The sequence below is a fragment of the Phallusia mammillata genome, chromosome 3 (genome assembly GCF_965637545.1).
Source record: "Phallusia mammillata chromosome 3, kaPhaMamm4.hap1.1, whole genome shotgun sequence".
Lineage (NCBI taxonomy): Eukaryota > Metazoa > Chordata > Ascidiacea > Phlebobranchia > Ascidiidae > Phallusia > Phallusia mammillata.
Window position 1 is genome coordinate 3,803,328 of NC_137254.1, and position 20,025 is coordinate 3,823,352.

A 20,025-nucleotide genomic window follows, 5' to 3' on the forward strand; every position below is an offset into this window, starting at 1 on the left:
CAATAAATCGACCTAACTTTATAATTGACATCAACATTTTTTGTTGTGGGTGGTAACTATGTAATTGAGAAGTACTAAGTTTTGCATGTGGTTAGAAATCAAATTGAAGGCAGTTTATGTAAAGAATAACAGCAAATGTGTAAAAAGTATGTTTTTATTACCGAATGAATTTGTACGATTGAAGCACAAATTTCATATTTCAATTTCAGTAATAAAACTAAAACGGTTAGAAAGTAACGAAATAATTAAACACAGGTTCCATAATATAGTCGAACCACATGAGTTATGTATTACGCGTCAAACCCAGTTGCATAGAGCGGCATCGCTACCGCATAGGCGCCGCAAGTGTATTGATCCGGTTTGAATCACCTGCATTGTGTTACGAGGTTTGTGATGGTTTGCGCTGGCAATCTCTAAGTAGGCCGCAGTGTGTTCGGGGTATATGAGGAAACATGAAGCATACAAAGCATTTTAGCTGAGATGTAGCATTATGACACTGGTATAGCTGAAACGGTTTAAACAAAGCTTTTGCAACACTTGATTCAGCAATTCAGTCACTGACTAATTGATTCAACTGTAAGAACTGGTATTGGACAAAGTTTGCTAAATACCGATAGATGGCACAAAGAGCATTTGTAAATTGTCAAGGAAGATTGTATGAAAACGCTGACGGTTTATGCGATTACAGTTGAGGTGAGGTTTTATAATGAAAATAATTTTAACCTGCAAACTTAGTTCTCGTGTTAAATTTAGCCCCTAACTTTATCCCAGACGATCTGTAGTTAAATAATTGTGCTCTTTACGCCATCTATCGGAACTAAAGAAACTTTATCTGTCGCAAGTTTATTAATGGCTCTAACCTCCTATACACCCTTGTATAGCAAACGATTTCAAGGTGTAAGTAAAAGAGGGTGTACCCAGTCGTGGGGAGCCCTGCAAGCTAACCAACCGTGTTTGGTAAGGGGTGGGGCTTTGATCTTGCTCATTTCAATTTCAAACTTGGGCGCCAAAGGACTTGTGAGTTTTTTTGTATAATGACCAGGGAAAAAATGCTGTCTTGCCAAATAAAATTAAAAATCGTGCAAACTGCTGTAAACACTAAAACGTGTTCTACGAAACTTACTATTAAACTTTTACTATGAGTTTCAGTACATATAGATGGTTAAAATCTTAAATGGTTCACTTTATATCAGACTGTTACTCCCAACAAACAGGAGTGGCGTTACAAAAAAACAGCAGCTGCAATGACGGGACTTGTGGATTAAAACAATGGGCACTGTCTGCAGCTTGCTTCCGCGGAGTTTGAAAAAAGAACGACGACTCACGTGAATAACGTAATACGCGTTTTAACCCAGTTGGATGTAGCGGCATCGGCACAGGACAAGCGTCGCAACTGTATTGATCCGGTTTGAATCACCTGCGTTGTGTTACGGGGCTCGCGGTGTTCGCGCCGGTAATCTCTAAGTAGGCCACAGTGTGTTATAATGTATAAAAGGAAACCCGCTTGACGCATATGAAGTGTTGCAGCTGAGAGGTAGCATTAGAATACTTGTATTGCTGAAACGATTTAGATAAAGTTTTGGCCACACTTTAATTAACAAGGGTGCCGACCTCAAGAAAGTTCAAATAGAAAATGTTAAATATTGATAGGCAAACATATGCTTACGTACTAGTTGATGTGCAAATACATATAGTTGTAAGTTATATCGGTAGTATTAAATTAGTATGTTTATTCATTTATTTGCATTGTATAGTAGTAGATATTAGTTGGTGATATAAAACAGTTGCTATTTGTCCAACAAAACGACCAAAATGTCAATCAGGCTGATAAAGGTTGCTCTTTTCGTCTGCTCTATGAGTTTATTACATCGAGGTAAGTAATTTTAAAACATAGCCAGTCGAAAGTAATTGTTCTAATGGCGGCATACAAAACTTACAAACTTCATAGACTTAGATGACATTTTACTGCAATGTATCAAATAAAGCCCTAATTGTGTAAGTTTAAATATTGCATTTGCACGAACAGCTTTGAGTTGTTTGCGACGAGCTTCAAAATATGGTTTCCCGTCATTTAAAACAAGGTTAAAAAACAAATTTTAATCATTTTCGAACTATTGAAATCAAACAAATACTTTGACAAAACCATTTTATTAGGGTCTTATGGGCTCGGTGTAAAATATTGTTCCAGTTAACTGGTAAAACATATTCACCAGGCTTAAAATAGCGACGCAAAGTTGCGATGTCATAAACCGCGAGAAAGCGGATGGCACATTGGCGGAAATATAAAAAAAACGCGCTGCAGCTATGCCGAACTCTCTATGTAGCAGCTTATTGGTGTCAGGATTGTAAAGGGATGCTCGATTGTTAAAATTTATTTTTCTGATGGTCAATTTCATATTAAGTGTCGGACGGTCAGTGTCACGACGGGGATGTAACTACAATTCACTTTTCTGACAACATTTTACCTGAATGTACCACATATACTCGCCGCTTTATCCACGATCAGGGTTCCACAAGATTGGTTACTTATTTTCGAAGAGGAGAGCTAGCTGCAGACAACTTTTGTGAGGTAAAGTCTTATGAGTATAGCTTTCGACTTCGGTACATAAGATTTTGTTGGTTTGGTTCTTTTTTAACCTCTAGGGTGGAGGTCACGCACACAGTAAGTCTGCATCGTATTGCTAGTTGTTAGTTACTTTATTTGTTGATATTTTTTTTATCAAAACAGGTTCACACGTGTACGCATATAACATCTTTTCTTCGATTCGACTTGAGTAACGAACCAAAATCTATTTTTTAAACTATTTTAACTCGATTTGTGGTTTGTTTCAAATCCATGGATTAAAAAAATACTTTGGAATGTTGTAGATTTATTATGATTGGGAGTTGTTCTTGAAACAAAGTTGTTTTGGGAACAAATTTGGACTGGTTTTAACCAAAAGGGCTCATTTTTTGCCTGACTTTCTACTCGGCTACATTTGCTGCGTTTTTTTCGAGTTGGTTAAACGAACGGGTTTTCTTTTAAAAAGTTCGGGTTTGGCGTTTAGGGCTCAGACGTTCGGGCTCGGTAACAACTCGTAATAAAACTAATTGCCACTAATGTGCAAATTTTGAGCATTATCCTCATTCTGTTTAATCTAGATTTACGAGGGATCCGACGACCAAGGTACATTGGCTGGAACGTTGGAAGGTGGAGGCTTATCTTTTCCGGTTTTCGTTGAAAGCTCGTCTGCTTATATATCATGTGTCACAAACCTCACAACGGGAACTGCAAAAATTCTTATGCACGCTGGTAAGTCACATCTATAAGTTTTCTCAAAATTTGGGCTTTTTAGGTGATAAGTAAGCTGCAGTCAGAGCGTCACTTTCGTTCTGTATCATCTCATCAGTGAAATGGTGACAAAAAATTGAGTGTGCAAATTCTTGCAGCCAGACTGTGTTGCGTTTCATGAGTAAGAGGTCAAAAGTAACTGCACAGAAACCAAATTTGTTTTACCAGCCGGACTGTCTGCAGCTAAACTAACAAACAATTAACGCCTTTTGTGTATTTTAGCTACTTTGTGCGGGGAAGATGCTACAGGACCGATATATAATTTACAGTCTCCTAACTTTCCAAATAACTACCCAGCTACGGCTGGTTGTGTTTGGAGATTTCGCATGGAAAGCAGCACGTCCTTGGTGTTTCAATTCTCCACTTTTACAATCGAAAATAACTTTGACCTTTTATACGTAAGTGAGTGGTTATTTCTTTTTAAATTACATTGCAGAACCAAAACGGACCGAACCAGGTTTTAATCTTGTTTCGAGTTAACATTTTACAACATAATAATTTTTGGCAATGTAAAAAAACATAAGGACACACGGTGGCTGAGATGGCAGTCAGGTCCAAATCAAACATATTTTGTTGAAACAAAAGTCGTACCTAAGCCGAAAAGCCTGGCTCTACATAAAACTTTCATTTGAACCAGGAGTGCACAACAAACAAATCCGTTCTAACGTTGCATAAAAATCTAGAAAACAATCTCTTTTATAGAGATTAATTTGAGGGCAATCATGTCCTAAATATTTAGGACGCCATCATCTACATTGCACGTTGTACGTTGGTTTATTCAGTATTTGTACCCAATGATTAATAAGCAATGATTAATATGGTTACTAAGCAGGTAACAAATCTTTCCAGCCCCACGAAACCCAGTCCGAGCGGTTTTCCAACCTTAATTTCTAAAATAAGGCATAATCCATTAACACCCACTGTACATGTATTTTTGCGGCCTCATACTTTTGTCAGTTCTGCCGCGCCTTATGCACCCCCGATTTAAACCAGAATTTGTTTACACTTGTTGACTGGTGCGACATTATTTTCAGTTCAAAGACGATCAAGGAAATGTAGAAAGATTGACTGGGAATTATGATGGAGGATTGAATCACACAGTTACTGCAACAAATCTTACTCTTATCTTTATCAGCGATACTGACGGAGCTGAGCAGGGATTTAATGCAACAGTCAACCTTCCATCAGGTTAGTGCAATTTGTTTTCAAAAGACAACAGACAAAAACGCAAATCTTACAATGAAAATGTTGGGTACATTTTCAAAAGTTTATACGGATGGAAATCATTTTAAACTTTGCGATTTACTCTCCATGCAAATCAGATTATTTTTAATTGATTTGTACCATGTCATGTTGGTTATTTGTCGTTTTCTTAATTAAGTGGCATAATTTGTATGTTGTGGAAAAAGGAAAACAAAACCCATCAGGTCCATTTTATGGGTAACGACAATAAATTATGTTTTGAAACACTTGGTGGAATATGATGAAGCAAAATTTTATCTATCCAATGCAGCAAAGTAATCGTTGTTTTGTTCGAAAGTGTAAGCTAACCGTAAGTAATGCAATGTTTTTTGTAGGATCGCAACAATCAACGATGGTTTGTCAGACCGAAGGTTTGACCCTACCGTAAGTTCTTTTTTAGTGTTTAGGTTAACATTAAATAATCCTTAAGAAATATATAATGATTTTAGAATTTTTGTGGGGGGATGGCGTTTTTAGACATTGCACAAAGAAGTCGTTTGTGCAAAAGAAATATAGGCACCATCACAGGAATAAATAAGTAAGAAGTGGGTAATAATTTGACATGTCTGAAATTAATATTTCAAATTGCAGTTAATTTAGGTTGCACATTGAAAAGTGCGCATACATATAAATCTATTGAAATGTCACCGCTATATAATACCTGTTACAGCCACCGTTCTGCGCTTGATAACGTTTTGTCGGTACCAAGCTGGTTTTAAAGCAATTGTGTCTCTACAAGTGTTCTCTTCCCAAGCGATCAAAGAAAAAATTAACGCAACCCAACAACAAAAATAAGATTACCTTCTAAACAGTGTTGTTAATGTAGTAGGCAGTTTCTTTGAAGATGCTGCATTAAAAGTGTTGTTGCTCTACAAAAACTCTAATGTCCAATATTCGCAGGGTTACGCCTGATGAACAGAACACATTGGACTACGAACTCGGTGACACTCTTTACATCGCATTAGACAGGGAAACTCCCCTTTTACAACTCAATGACAACTGCAAGGTCACGGGGTCAGATCCGGTGTTCGTGTTTGACATTGGTCAGTGTGAAGGTGCCTACAAGGTAACATGCGATTTTATATATTAATGGTGTATAAAAAGATTGACAACGCTTAAACAAATCATCGGTTACATTTTAACAACGAAAAAGGATAGTTAGCAACGACCAAATGTGTTAAAATTTATCGCACCAAATAAAATAAAGTATTAAGATAGATTTGTTTAGTAAACTTTGTTGCGGTCGTATAAAAAATGATTACGTACATTTTTGTATTAACAGAATGAGAACGATATGGTGTCGGTGTCTTTTCTGATCTGGAGATTTTTAGCTCCATCCCCTGCCGTGGTCCAACGCGACATTCAAAACAAGCTCAATATGACTTGTCTATTTGAAGCCGATCAAGTTCTCTCGTCATCTAATGTCCAACCACAAGTCGGGTAAGTGGACAATAAGGGCACATGCCATATGTTACACGGCAAACGACATCAGTTGGTAATTGTTTCAATGGACAATGTTAGTTTTATCATCACTAGTACTAGCCAAACATTATGAAAAGTAACCAATAAAAACAAGAAAATGAAACTATAGTTCTAAATCCCTATAGAAATATGTTTAATTTTCTTCGAAATAACAATGTGCAGATCCGTTGAAATTTCGGCCGAGAATACAGGAAACTTTGACGTCGCTCTAAATCTTTTTACAAACGAACATTTCAACGAAAGCTTGTCTGGGGAAGTCACTGTGCCCAACTACATATTTGCTGAAGTTAAACTTGAAGAAGTTTCTCCAAGCAACGATGACTTCATTGTCCAGGTAAATCATTAAGGCAACAAAGGTTACTAAATTGTAGTTCGCGTTTTGTAGAAAATGCACATTACAGTCGTTGCATTATTTTGTGTGTGACGTTATCCATCTTCTTGAGTAAAGATTTTAAAACTGTAAAACACTTTTGAGTTTTTATTCCCATGTTAAGTATTTAAGCATCATTTAGGTGCTATAGGGGTTGCACATTTGATTTCATTACAATTTTGTATACAGCTTGAAGAATGTTGGGTAACACGCGTTGAAAACTCTGGTGGTTTGCCGAACTACCCTGTTGTAGTAAGCGGGTAAGCAGTACTTGTATTGGATTTGTAGTGTGCACTCTTGCTTTTCATAAAACTGAACGGCACACTGTTTTAGCCTTGCGTAAATTTGTGCCAATATGAGTAGATGTGTTGCGCCACCCAGTGGAGGCGAGGCTGCCGACGCGAAAATGTTGATCAGAAATTACCAAGCCAACTTTGCAACGTTCAAGCTGATGAGCTTTGTGTGGACAAACTTTACCGATGCAGAACAATTTATCTACATTTACTGCGACGTGACCATTTGTCAAAACTCAACTGGACAATGCCCTGGACAGGTGAGTTGAGTTTGTTTGCTCCGTTAGATTCAAAATAAGTCGGCCGTCGAGCTGCCCACATCATTGCAAGTAAAGTGGATTATATTTGATTGATTTATACGTCAATAAATTTGCTTTATTAAATTAACAGAGAAAAAACACGATATGTCTGAGTTTTTTCAGATTACATTTAGCTGCTTTATTTATTCTTAATAATATTTATATACATCAAAAAAATTATAAATATTAAACTTATTTGCAGATGTGTGGTGGGAAAAAAAGACGGTCTGTTGACAACAATGGACGCAGCCAACGACTTTCTGCAGGGCCAGTGCACATCTTACAAACTACCAAGTATCTTCTTATGCAAGGTACCAACACAATAGTTAAACTCTTCTTTCCTATATATTAACTTTGTTCAGGGCAAAATACTGCAGTTGCCTGTGTTTTAACTACTCAAATCATTGCATTTATCAACTAAAACCCTTGGGGACATATTTACTTAAGCTATATTAGACCTCAATTATCAAACATTTCGCTTGTTTCTTTGTCTAAAATTACTGCGCCTTAAAGTGAATTTGTTTGTTTGTTTTATTTAATCCTCGATGGGCCGACAACGCCTGAATGCGTTAACTAACAGTCAGTCCACGGTCGAGCTGCCTGAATTGTTGCAACTCAGTTGAATATTTATTATTTGAGACTTATAGGGGACGTTAATGTAGTGCAACCCTTCGGGTTTCAGTGGGTTAGAGCAATTCCAAAGTTTTTTGCCCAGGGAAACACAAGCTGCCGAAACAGTATTAGAACCCACAAGCGATTGAACGCAAGTCGGCTGCACTTACCACTCGGCCATTTTGGCAAACTCATGCATGGCCCTTAACGTAGCTTTTTTCCGTTTTTTTGAAGTTTTGTATCAAAAACATACTCCACACCGTCATAACCAGCAAACTTAAATTAAAAGTTACTTCAAAAAAGAAACACTTAATTCCGAATAATGGTAAGCGGTGAGTTCGAATCCCACCATCAACTGATTCTTTATAATCTGAAGTGTATTGAGAATCAACTCGATTCGGCGTTAAATCTTTTGCAAACTTGGCCCACTTCGAAGTATACATAAGAGTGGTATTAATTTTAGTCTGTATGAAGTTTTTAATCTCTAGTTCAGGGGCAAATGCTTTCGCACGCATATATGTTTATCTAAGTTAAACTATCTTTTTATCGCAGACACTCCAGGAGACAGAGTTGAAGTAAATGAAGCAGAGTATAACATCTTTCAACTGCTGATGTTTGTTCTTCTGGTTGCTGTAATTATCGGAGCTAGTTACATTTTGTGGGGCAAAATTGCCCAGATGTGAATTCCAAACAAATTGGTCTGTAAAATAACATTTCAGATTGAGTTTTCACAAATAACATTGTATTAATTCTCATGACATAAACAAATTTCCCCAAAACAACAAATTAGGCAGCGATTTATTCTCAAATTCGTTGATAAATTTGCTAGAGGTTTCAAAACTAGTCATTACAGTACATGTAATATTTAATGCTTTATTGTTGTCAGAAAAATGCCTTGTCAAAGTGATTTTGTTTGTATGACTGTGAAACAATATAATCGGATGCAATTGATACTGTGTGTGTGTTGGTTATATGACCACCAAAGTTACATTTGCGCTTGGCACGTATGAATTAACCAGTCTAGAGTAACATGTGTCTCCTAATTAAATTGTGATAGGAAGTATTACGAAGTTTGAAACATTGTTAGCAATAGACAGAAACTAGCTTGTTACACGATTTGACTTCCAAACCAGCTGTTTTTTTTTTAAATAATTGCTAAATTTGCACAATTCATGTTAACCACTAAATAAAACTGGAATGAAAGTTTAGAAATGGCAGTCACCGCCAGAATGACGTATTTTGATCAAATAATTTACTGGTGAAGTCCTAACAGGTTTTTGGATAAGGAAATAATCTTGACAAGCTTATTTGTGGTGGATTTGGTTTGCAAGTTGGGATTGTTTCTTTTGATGTGTGAATTTGATTTCATGCACAACTTAATGCTTCCACCAAGTGTATCGATTGTATCCAACGTTCTATTTAGTTTCAGATTCAAACCAACCAACCGTAAACATATATTATCTGTTGAATCAAATCTTCACAAACAAATAAACATTTTACATATTTATGTTTCGAAGAAAATCCAAATGAGTTTCGTTGCTTTCATTAGACTTGAATTTTAACGGTTTGGATTTGTTTGGTCTGATCCATTTTAACATTTTTATTCATTAAATGTTTTGAGCAGTGGAAACACATGTGTTTATATTTAACTTTGATTGTTTAATAATTTGGGTTTCACCCTATTTTTTGTAATGGCACTTTTGAAACGTACCGCTACTTTGCCATATTTATTAACTACTGTCACGCACCAATAATTTTGACATCGACTAGTCGCGCCTGCACATTTGTAATTGGCCGGTAAGGTCATGTGACTTTTGGTCTGCCATGTTTTGTGTTATATTTAGGGCAGTTATTGCCTGGGCCTCATGGGGTTTGGAGCGTTTGCGTTGTAGTTACAAAACGTGGTCGTGTTGTGTTGTGTTGTAACTTATTAAAACTTTGGAGATAGCCAATGTTCTTGCCATTTTATATTTATTATTTATATTAAAATTGTTTTAGTTGTTCGGTGTGAACATTACATCTTTGTCTTTAGCAGTAAGCCGTCAGTGCAGGAGAAATCTAGCAAGTTAGGGGCGGTGATCCTACTATAATAGTGGATAGGTTTGGGTCAGCATACTTTGTTTAGTGGAAGTTAACCACCTCGCCTTTTCCTAAATCCTAGGCCAAATCCGGTATCACCTAACTAATTTTGGTTGCAATTAAACCGATTTTTAATATTTTCACCTGAATCTAATGGTATCTCGGGGACGTTGTGAATGACCAAGATGTCTGCTTGTGCTGGAAAAGTCTCTGGCAGGTTCGACCGAACGTCAATTCACCAGTTTGATTGCTTCCTCTTGTTGTTGAGCTGTAATTGTGTCGTCATTGGCGTCGTGTCGCAAGTCGTCGCTTGATAAAGAAATGTCAGGCAATGTTAAGAAGCTGCAGCTTATCATTTAATAGCTCGATGCTTTTACATTGATACTGTGACACTGATCCGACTTCACTTTGGTTCCCAAGCAGTTGCTTGGCCATTGTTAGCCAGTTTCCTCTGTGGTGTATGCCCAGTTGTGGCATCGCACAGACTAGGTGAGGCATGGGTTTTTGCCTTGTTACTCCCAGCAAACTGGAGTGCCGTTGGATGGCTAGTATCAACGCAACATGTTTGTGCGAGCTTCTTTCTTAGCAAATACGTTTATATCAACGAAAATACTGGTTGTGGTTAGGAGAAGTGGTGCTAAGCACAGTTTTCAACTTGATATAGATTTTCGTTTTTTTATGAACCATGAAGAACAAAACTAATGTTCAGATACTATCTTGGAATGGCAATATGTTGTATTGTTTTTGCAACTCAAACTGTTTCCTGGCATAATAAACAAAGTGGTAATATACATATTTGTTTTTGTGTGGTTCAGTTGTACACCCACCAAGTAGCATCCCGCAAACTCTTTACGTCGCGCAGCAATAGCTTGTTCTACGGCAAATAAAATGCGTTATATTTTCGAACATCAAAAGATGTATTTTCGTAAGTTGGTATATGTTGGTTTAAACCACCAAATTGGGCGAAAGATGCCATTGTGGCAACTCTGGTACAGGATGTATGGGAGCATAAGCTTGTTATACTGTTTTACTTTTAAATGGGGCTTGTATTATTTGGTTTCAGAAACATTGTATGCAGTGCATAATGTAAACGGTCGTTCATATTATTTAACAATTTCCCCCGACTTTAAGTCCTGGGTCCGACGATTTGTTTCAACTGGAGTTTCCTCTCGGTTAATTGACTATTTCCGTTGCGACGGAAAACGAAAACGTTTGTTGTAGTTGTTTTAAAACTTTTTTCCTGGTGTCAGATATAACGCGCAATTTTGATAACTGTCAACGGCTATTCTCATTCATTACGTTTCCTGTTTCCGAATTAAGCTTTAACAACTTAATTATTACGACATAGCATTTATTTCAATAATGATTTCCAGCATCATGAATTCAACAAGTGAAACTTTTATTTGTAATTAACAACAAACGGCTATTTTTTGATTAAGTAACAACAAACAAACTAATACTGACGTGCGACATACAACAATAAGTTCCGTATGAGATTGGATCAAAGAATAATAAACTTTTGGCCAGTGGAAACACGTTAATGGAAGATTAAATTGAAATGGAAAATCATTTCATGAACTAACAAACATTTCCCTCATACTTTTTGTTTATATTTAACAACGTTTCACTACATAATATTTAATTTGTTTCTACTTTGTCTACACGCACACTTTGTCTAGATTTAACTTTTCCCAAAACGTACCACTACTTTTGTTTACTTAATTAACTACTCTCTCGCACCAGTGATTTTGACGTCGTCGCGCCTGCACGTTTGTGATTGGCCGGAAAGATCATGTTACTTTTGACCTGGCGTATTGTGTGCTATATTTAGGGCAGTTCTTGCCTGGACCTTGTGGTGTTTAGAGCGTTCGCATTTTAGCTGCAAAGCATGACGGTGTTGTGTTGTAACATATTGAAACTTTGGAGATAGCCAACGTCATTTCAATTTCATTTTTATTATTTATATTAAACTTGTATTAGTTGTTCGGTGTGAACATTACACCTTTGTCTTTAGCAGTAAGCTGTCAGTGCAGGAGAAATCTAGTAAGTTAAAGGCGGTGATCCGCTATAATAGTGGATAGGGTTGTGTAAGCTTACTTTGTTCAGTCAAAGTTAACCACCTCGCCTTTCCTTAAATTCCTAGGTCAAATCCGGGTTCACCTAACTAATTTCGGTTACAATTATGCCGATTTTTTATATTTTTACCTGAATCAAATGGTATTTCGGTGGCGTTGTAAATGACAAAAATGTTTGCTTGTGCTGGGAAAGTCTCTGGCAGGTTGACCGAACGTCAATTTACCAGTTTGATTGCTTCCTCTTGTATTTGAGCTGTAACTGTGTCGTCATTGGCGTCGCTTTGCAAATAGGCGCTTGGTAAATAAATGTCAGGCAATATTGAGAAGTTTCATCTTTCCAACCGGAGTGCCGCTATACCCTTATGTGACACGTTTGTTGCAGGGGGTGCAGACTTCATGTGGTTAGTGATATTGCTGTTAAAAATATATCTCCAAAGTAAAAATGTCAAGTCGACTATTAAAAGCGGCTCTTTTTGTGAGCGCTCTGAGTATGCTCCACCGAGGTTAGTGCATTCATTGATTTTTGTTGTGATTTCAACTTAAGTGGTATGCATGATAAGTCAAATTCTGGCAGTACGATAAAATTAAGCTTTGCTGTGCGGTTTTCTGGAGGACCACGAGTAAAAGCTCAGTAGAAACGACCAAAACAGTGGTCGGCAACCGCCGGTACGCGGTCGGGTACGAGTTTCTGACGGGTTCGTTATCAGGCTGTATAATCTTTCAGATTAAATGGTCTAAAACATTTTGCCCATGTATCCCGGGGATTATAAACTAATTTAGGTTTTTTCATTGCCAAATATTTGCAGTTTTTTTTAAGACCGGAAAGCTTTAGTTTCAAAAACGGTCCGCAACAGAGTTGCAAGCGGGCCCGAAATCTGAGCCCGAAACCGGCCCGAACCCGAAAGTATGAGCCCGAAGCCCGGCCCGAACCCGAAACGTTTTTGCGAAGCCCGTTTAGGCCCGAAATTTTGATTGACAGGATGAGAAAGAAAAAAGAGATAGACAACAAATACAATGATCAATAGTAGACCATGGGGTAAACAATACGTTTTAGAGTAGAGTGGGCATTAGGTCAAAGCCAGAGTTTCTTAGCCGAGTGATTTTATTTTGTTTTTTTAAATGGCGGACACGGAACGTAAAGTCAGGCCCGTTTTAAGCCCGTTTTCTCACAAATACCTAAGCCCGAACCCGGCCCGAACCCGGCCCGAACCCGGCCCGAACCCGGCCCGAACCCGAACCCGGCCCGAAAAGCCCGGCCCGACTTGCAACTCTGGTCCGCAATAGAAAAAAGGTTGCCGACACCTACTCCAAAAGACAGTAATGTTGTGTTGCAAATATCACGGGTGTTATATAAAGGGAGCTACGGGTCCAGAGGGTTACTTAAAGGGGTAATCGATCTATAAAAGGCTGGGAATCACTGTTCTGGTATTGAGAAATCAGAGAGAGTAACACGAGGACAAAAATTCAGGCCCCACATTGATTAGATATAGTTTAGTATTTAAAAAAATATTTTCTTCTTTAGTATTAATGCGACATCTTTAGGCGAGCTTCTTTCTTGGCTAATACGTTTATATCAGTGGTTCCCAACCTTTTTGTAGTCACGGACCCCTTATATAATTTTTTTCGCTCCACGGACCCCCAACGTAATTTAGTTTTTTTTGCGTTTTCTGCATTATACGTTATTATACTTTCGTTTTTCGGGGGCAGAATTTTAATCAACCTTCACAGTCCTTTAACCTCAATAAAGTTCTGTACTGTAGCAGCCAATGCAACGAAGAGATGAATTTTCTAGTGTACAATACTTAAAACAAAGCACAAAGAATGCTATTGTTATTTGTTGTGGTGTGTGTTGTGATGTCACAATGGAGGTAACAATCACCATAACAGTTCATAACAATAACAATCATAACAGTTTTCCTAATCCAAGGGTTTGATAAACAGTTTGCACTTATTTACAGGATTGTAAAAACGGTTTGGGAACCTAAAAATATTGTACTGTTGTTAATGCTACTGCAAATATTTGCCTTCACGGACCCCCTGAAACCATCTCACGGACCCCTTAGGGGTCCGCGAACCCCAGGTTGGGAACCACTGGTTTATATCAAGGGAAATATTGGTTGTGGCCAGGAGAAGTCCTGCAAAGCATCGTTTTCAACTTGATATAGATTTTTTTTAGTATCCTATAATGCCGCTTTTCGTATTTTTAGTATCCTATAATGCCGCAGCTGAAACTGCTTCCTAGCATAATAAACAGAGTGGCAATATCCATCGTTGCGCCTCTTTTAATTTTTATGTATTTTAGTTGTACACCAACCAAGTAACATCCCACAAACCCTTTATGTCATATAACAATACCTTGTCATACGGCACAAGGGGAGACTGTCCGTTATATTGTCGAACATTCAAGATATATTTTCGTAAATTGAAAACTTTGGAATATGTAGGCTTAAACAACTAAATTGGGCGAAAATACGCCATGGTGGCGAACAGGCTTGTATGAGAGCTAAAGCTTGTTAAACAGCTTGTTATACTGTTTTACTTAAAATGGTGCTTGTATCATTTAGTTTCCGACACACTGTGTGCAGTGGAGAATGTAAGCGGTGCTTATTATTATACAACAATTGCCCCTAACTGTAACACATGGGCCCGACGATTTGTTTCAACTGGAGATTCTTCTCGGTTAATTGCACATTTCCGTTTGGGACAGCTTGCTGCAAACAACTTTTGCAAGGTAAAACTTTACGAACTTTGTCCTTGAAATGAGCTCAATTCGAAATTCGTCCGTTCGTTTCCGCGTAGGTTCGAATTTCATTTCTTTCAGTTAAATTTTAAATACTTTCCTCACCTTATGCGCAAATCGTGAACAAAAAACATCTAGATTTACGAGGGATCCGACGACCAAGGTAAATTAGCTGGAACGTTGGAAGGTGGAGGCTTATCTTTTCCGGTTATCGTTGAAAGTTCGTCTGCTTATATATCTTGTGTCACAGACCTTACGACGGAATCTGTGTCGTTTCGTCTACAACCATGTAAGTAAGGCTTACGATTCATTTAAAACCGAAACTTGAAGCATATATTGTAGATAAAACATGTTTTCGGGTCGATATCAGCAACAAATAAAATGATGTCAAATCTATTATTTTGCAGACTTTGAAAAAAATAATAATTTGCAAACACAGTTTTAATGTAAAAAAATCGTAGTTTATGAGCACTTTTTAAACAGTGGTGATATTCCATTGCTTATCGGATCGACAACTACACATAAGTCACAGAAAATCGACAACACGATGGTCAAAACAATTGCTTGGAACTATTTTACCAGCTGCGTTGTCTCAAGCTAAACGTTTTGTGCTGTTTAGTTACGTCGTGCGGGGAAGATGTTGAAGATATACCGTACAATTTACTCTCTCCAATGTTTCCTAGTAACTACCCCAACTTTGCTGGTTGTGTTTGGAGATTTCAAATGAATAGCAGCACAACCTTAGTGTTCCAATTCTCTACATTTAACACTGAGGGCGAATCCGACATTCTTTACGTAAGTGTCTTAACGTATAATATAACCTAATTTAAGGGTTCCAACAGAGGAAATCCAGAGATTGCGTGCAAAATGAGGGTAGTGTGGACAAAATATTTTTTTCTCTCTCATTATTTAACATGGTAATATTGTCGACGCAAATAATCGAGTGGAAACGGTTTGGTATCTTTAGGAGATTTCTTGCAATACGCACTGAATTAATATGTGGCCCTCTGCGGCTAAATGTTAGCATTTCTGATCAAACCAAATATAAATAAATACCGTATTGTTTTCAGTTCAAGAACGAAGAAGGTAATGTGGACAAATTTTCTGGGTCGCTTGGGTCATTTAACTACACGGTGACTTCATCAAATCTCACTGTCATGTTTGAGAGCGACGATAGCGTGCTAAGAGTCGGATTTAATGCCAAAGTAGGTGAGGCAAATCTCCTTTCAGGCACAAAATGTCGACATGCAAATGATAAAAATACACTTAAGCTCAGCCAGGATGGGTTGTAGGTTCACGATGGTCTGTAAAAAAAACTTCTTTGTGATTTAAACTAAAATCTAACTAATAAGATAGCAACGAAAATTTTTTGACTCCTTTTACTGCATTGCGACAAGTGCTTTAAATTCCTTTTAGATCAGCTAATTAGAATCTAGAGAGTTCCCAACAAGCTATTTTGACATCAAGTTCTTTTTTTTTGGTCCTGTCTCACCAAATTACATCGTTTAGTTCGATGCCAAGTTGTAACATTTTATATGATAAAATACGGGGTAGGTAAAATCCATTAAATTAATATCACAATATAAAGGCAATGAAAGGTCTAAAATAACAAATTTAATATTCAAAAGTAAATTTTAATCCACAAAAGGTTGAAAAATGCTTTATTTATACTTTATTTAATTTTTTTTATACCGTAGAAATACAACCATCTGTTGAATGTAGGACTGAAAATTTGATCATCAGGTAGGTTAATATTTTCTTTTTGATTCGTAAGTGAAAATTATTGATGCTTTTTGAAAGTCTTTTATAATCAAAAGGTTATTGAAAAAAATTCTTTATTGATTGAGACATCTTTTACTTCTCAGTTTTCAATGGGTCTTCTAATGGGATGCGGCGATAAAAACAGCAATATAGTATAAATGTTTGAAAAGTAAGCAAAAAAAGAACAGGTTGTCTAGACTTTTATAGTGTACAAAAACTTAGCAGTGTAATCTTCGCAGAGTAACAGCTGATCAACAGAACACATTAGATTACGAACTCGGTGACACGCTTTTCATCGCATTGGACAGGGAAACTCCCCTTTCTCGACTCAATAACAACTGCAAAGTCACGGGGTCAAACCCAGTGTTTACCTTTGACATTGGCCAATGCAAAGGTGCTTTTAAGGTACAGTTGGATTTTTTTTCCAAACACATAGAAAGTTTGTCCTTATTATTTTTAGAAAACATTAGCTATTAGAACCAATTAACAATACATAGTTAGGTATAATGATAAGTGTTATAATCTTTTTCTTGCTGCATAATAAAAAACTGCCAATTTTGAAATATAATGTAATTTTCCTGCTAATATACAGAATGAAAACGGTACGGTGTCGGTGTCTTTCCTGATCTGGAGATTCCTAGCTCCATCCACTGCCGTGATCCAACGCGACGTTCAAAACAAGCTGAATGTGACTTGTTTATTTGACGCGGACCTTCTTATCTCGTCATCCAAAATTCGTACAAAAATCGGGTAAAGAGGCGAAGAACAAACATTTATATAACAGCTAAGATGAACATATTTAAAGTAGGATCAGCCCTGAAGCGTCGATGAAGACCAGCGATCATGGCGTACATATCGATAAATCATAGAACGCCAGGCTTATTAAAGGCGTGTACCGAGTGAGCTGGTCCCCCGAGCATTGGGAATGTCAGATGGAAATGCTTGGGAGACCAGCTGATTCGGCACACGCATTCTATTTAGACAAGCTCATATTATTGTGGAGAGTGTATTTACCAATGCTGCTCAACAAAATGCACGGTTTTAATCTAGTGCGTTAATTTGTATTTGATAATCTCGCGTACACACCAGGGAGTTAAAAATAGTAAGCTATTTGTCATATTGATTGCCATTTTTATTTCCGAACATTTTTAAATATTGTAGATCTGAAGAAATTTCGGCGAAGAATGCAGGAACTTTGGATGTTGCCCTAAATCTCTTTAGCAACGAATATTTTACCGAAAGCTTGCCCAGCGAAGTCACTGTACCTAACTACATTTTTGCTAAACTTAAACTTAATGAGATTTCCGTAAGCAACGATGACTTTATTGTTCAGGTGACTTGAAAACAAACAGCTTTTAGTGCAAGAAACCATTGTATTCTTTAATTTAATATTCACTATTCTGGCATCGTTGGTCTAATTTGTAATTTATACTCTTAAAGTGGAATATATTTTTGCACAGCTAGAAGCCTGTTGGGCGACACGCAATGAAAACTCCGATAGTGTGCCGAGTTACCAAATTGTACAAAGCGGGTAAGATATACTTGCATTACCTCAACACATTTTTTTCTCATTTGGGAGCTTATTTGTTTAGTGATTAATTTTCCACCTGTATTTCACTATGTTTTTTTTCACGGGGTTCGAACCCAGGACACTCCCGGGGAAAAATCCCGATCAAGGTTTTTTTTGAGTCTGTATGTGGGTCAGGCGCGCCAGACCATTCGGCCAAGTTCCTGCCCATATTTCACTGTGCTTAACTTTGCATCGAAACTTTTAAATGCGTTGCGCCACTCAGTGGAAGCGAGTCCGCCGAGGCGAAGATTTTGATCCGAAACTACGAATCCAACTTTGCAAACTTTCAAGCTGATGAGCTTTGTGTGGTCAAACTTTACTGACGCAGAACAATTTATCTACATCCACTGCGACGTGACCGTCTGTTATAATTCAACTGGACAGGTGAGTTGAGTTGACCGTATTTAGGACTTGTGATAGAGATTACAGTTTACCAAGAAATGTTAGTCAAAAAATATAAGAAGGTGTAGGAATATCGGTTTTAGTGATATCAGTTTTTTCTAAACCAACAAAACCACTGTATATTGCTAAACCACAGTGAACTTATAACGATATATCTTTATAGATAAACTAAAGAATTTCATAGGCGTTTATGGCCAGTTGTGACATTAAAAAGATTTAGTGAGGCGCGGTTTTATAGTCTGTTGCACCCAACTAACTGGAGTGTCCTAGGTTCGCTTGTCATTACGGTATATTTTCTGTCAACAGTTGCACTCATAAGATTTTATATGGCAAACCAGTGCAAAGGCCGAATGGTATGGCGAGCCTCACCCATATAAAGACATAAAATAATTTGATCGGGATTCGTTCCCTCGGGTTCGAACCACATGAAAAATAACGATGTTTATTGTCCGTAGCTTATATACAAACTAAAGAGTATTTAAACCCTCTTGTATGGTTCAGCTGATAGGGTAATAGCACGGAAAATACGCCGTGCCGTGGAGGAATGCTTGGGAGACCGGCCCTTAATCGGCCTGGCGCACTATGGATTATATATATGTGTGCCGTGATCGCCTTAATTCGGTATGACGCCTTTAATAAGACTGGTGTACGATGAAATATCAATATTAGTATAATTGTTTTGTAGTCTTGTTCTGGTAAGAAACGACGATCTGTTGAAGACAATGGTCGCAATCAACTACTTTCTGCAGGGCCAGTGCACATTGTAGTTTTCGAAATATCTTCCCCTTGTATAGTACTATGTCTTGCTGACTACTTACGTATATGTTCATGCGATGAACTTGACTGGTAACAATCCCACCTTTTATTTAATTTTCATGGAAGGGCACATATGAAAGGTAAATAAAACAATAATTATCGTAAAACATATTTCATGGGTTCGAATCCCATCACTAATTTTCTTTTTCTTGTATCCGTTGCTTTAACAACCAGACCGATTCGCTGGCCTCTTGCAATCTTGACATATACTGCGACTTTCATGGGTATAACCAACACATGTCCGCTTCAGTGCTGACTACATCGATATATAAGCAGTTATTTACCTATTTTTATCGTTTTTTTGTTAAGCATGACCTTTTTTTTATCTGTTATACAACAGAAGAAAGAAACGAAGCTATAGAAGGTGCTGGCAACAGCTACCAACTTGTGATGTTTGTTCTTCTGGCTGTAATTATTATCGGAGCTGGTTACATCGTATGGGGCAAACTGAACCAGGATCGCAATGCGAGACAAAATCGACTGTAGATAAATGTTTTAGTATTCTCATCATGGCTTGTTAATCTGCATTTAAAAGCTATTGCCTTTGAAGATCAAAAAACAAATAACAAATTAAAGCTGTTTTTCATAGGGCTGTTTGTTAGTTTAGTTATCAAATAAATATTATGCATCAATTCACTTATTACATGCTTCATTCATAGCTGACATGAAATTACTTTGTCAAAGTATTGTCGTGTTTCCGTTTAACTGTTGTATACAATATAATCAGATGGGCCTTTGAATCCTTTGAATTAGCTGATATCATGAGTCAGAAAAAAACATTTTTAAATATTTTAGCGTGGTAGCCTGTGTTGACCGAGGATATATTGGCCTTTAAATCTCATTTATGGTAATTAATTCAACACAAACAAAACCCATACCACCGTCCTCAAAAAGGCTTATTGTCTAGAAGTCACCAACACTATGCCCGTTAGACTAATTCTTAAAAGAGCCGG

At 37.4% G+C, this 20,025-nt stretch overlaps 2 protein-coding genes across 2 annotated transcripts; both read left to right on the plus strand.

The window, feature by feature from the left end:
- Window positions 1–1,720: 1,720 nt before the first annotated feature.
- On the plus strand, window positions 1,721–8,580 carry LOC145218320 (scavenger receptor cysteine-rich domain-containing protein DMBT1-like). Its single transcript, XM_080085729.1, has 13 exons — window positions 1,721–1,873; window positions 2,403–2,569; window positions 3,142–3,292; window positions 3,554–3,729; window positions 4,366–4,519; window positions 4,909–4,957; window positions 5,474–5,639; window positions 5,856–6,013; window positions 6,218–6,389; window positions 6,615–6,685; window positions 6,789–6,978; window positions 7,220–7,328; window positions 8,182–8,580. Exons 1-13 carry the CDS (start codon window positions 1,813–1,815, stop codon window positions 8,310–8,312), a joined length of 1,755 nt encoding a protein of 584 aa, XP_079941855.1. The 5' UTR covers window positions 1,721–1,812; the 3' UTR covers window positions 8,313–8,580.
- A 5,065-nt stretch (window positions 8,581–13,645) lies between these two features.
- Window positions 13,646–18,269, plus strand: LOC145219264 (scavenger receptor cysteine-rich domain-containing protein DMBT1-like). The gene is made up of 9 exons (XM_080086649.1): window positions 13,646–13,651; window positions 14,662–14,812; window positions 15,143–15,318; window positions 15,594–15,732; window positions 16,221–16,266; window positions 16,524–16,689; window positions 16,877–17,034; window positions 17,446–17,617; window positions 17,745–18,269. The coding sequence occupies exons 1-9, from the start codon at window positions 13,646–13,648 to the stop codon at window positions 17,817–17,819; spliced, it is 1,089 nt and encodes a 362-aa protein (XP_079942775.1). The 3' UTR covers window positions 17,820–18,269.
- The last annotated feature ends 1,756 nt before the right edge of the window (window positions 18,270–20,025 follow it).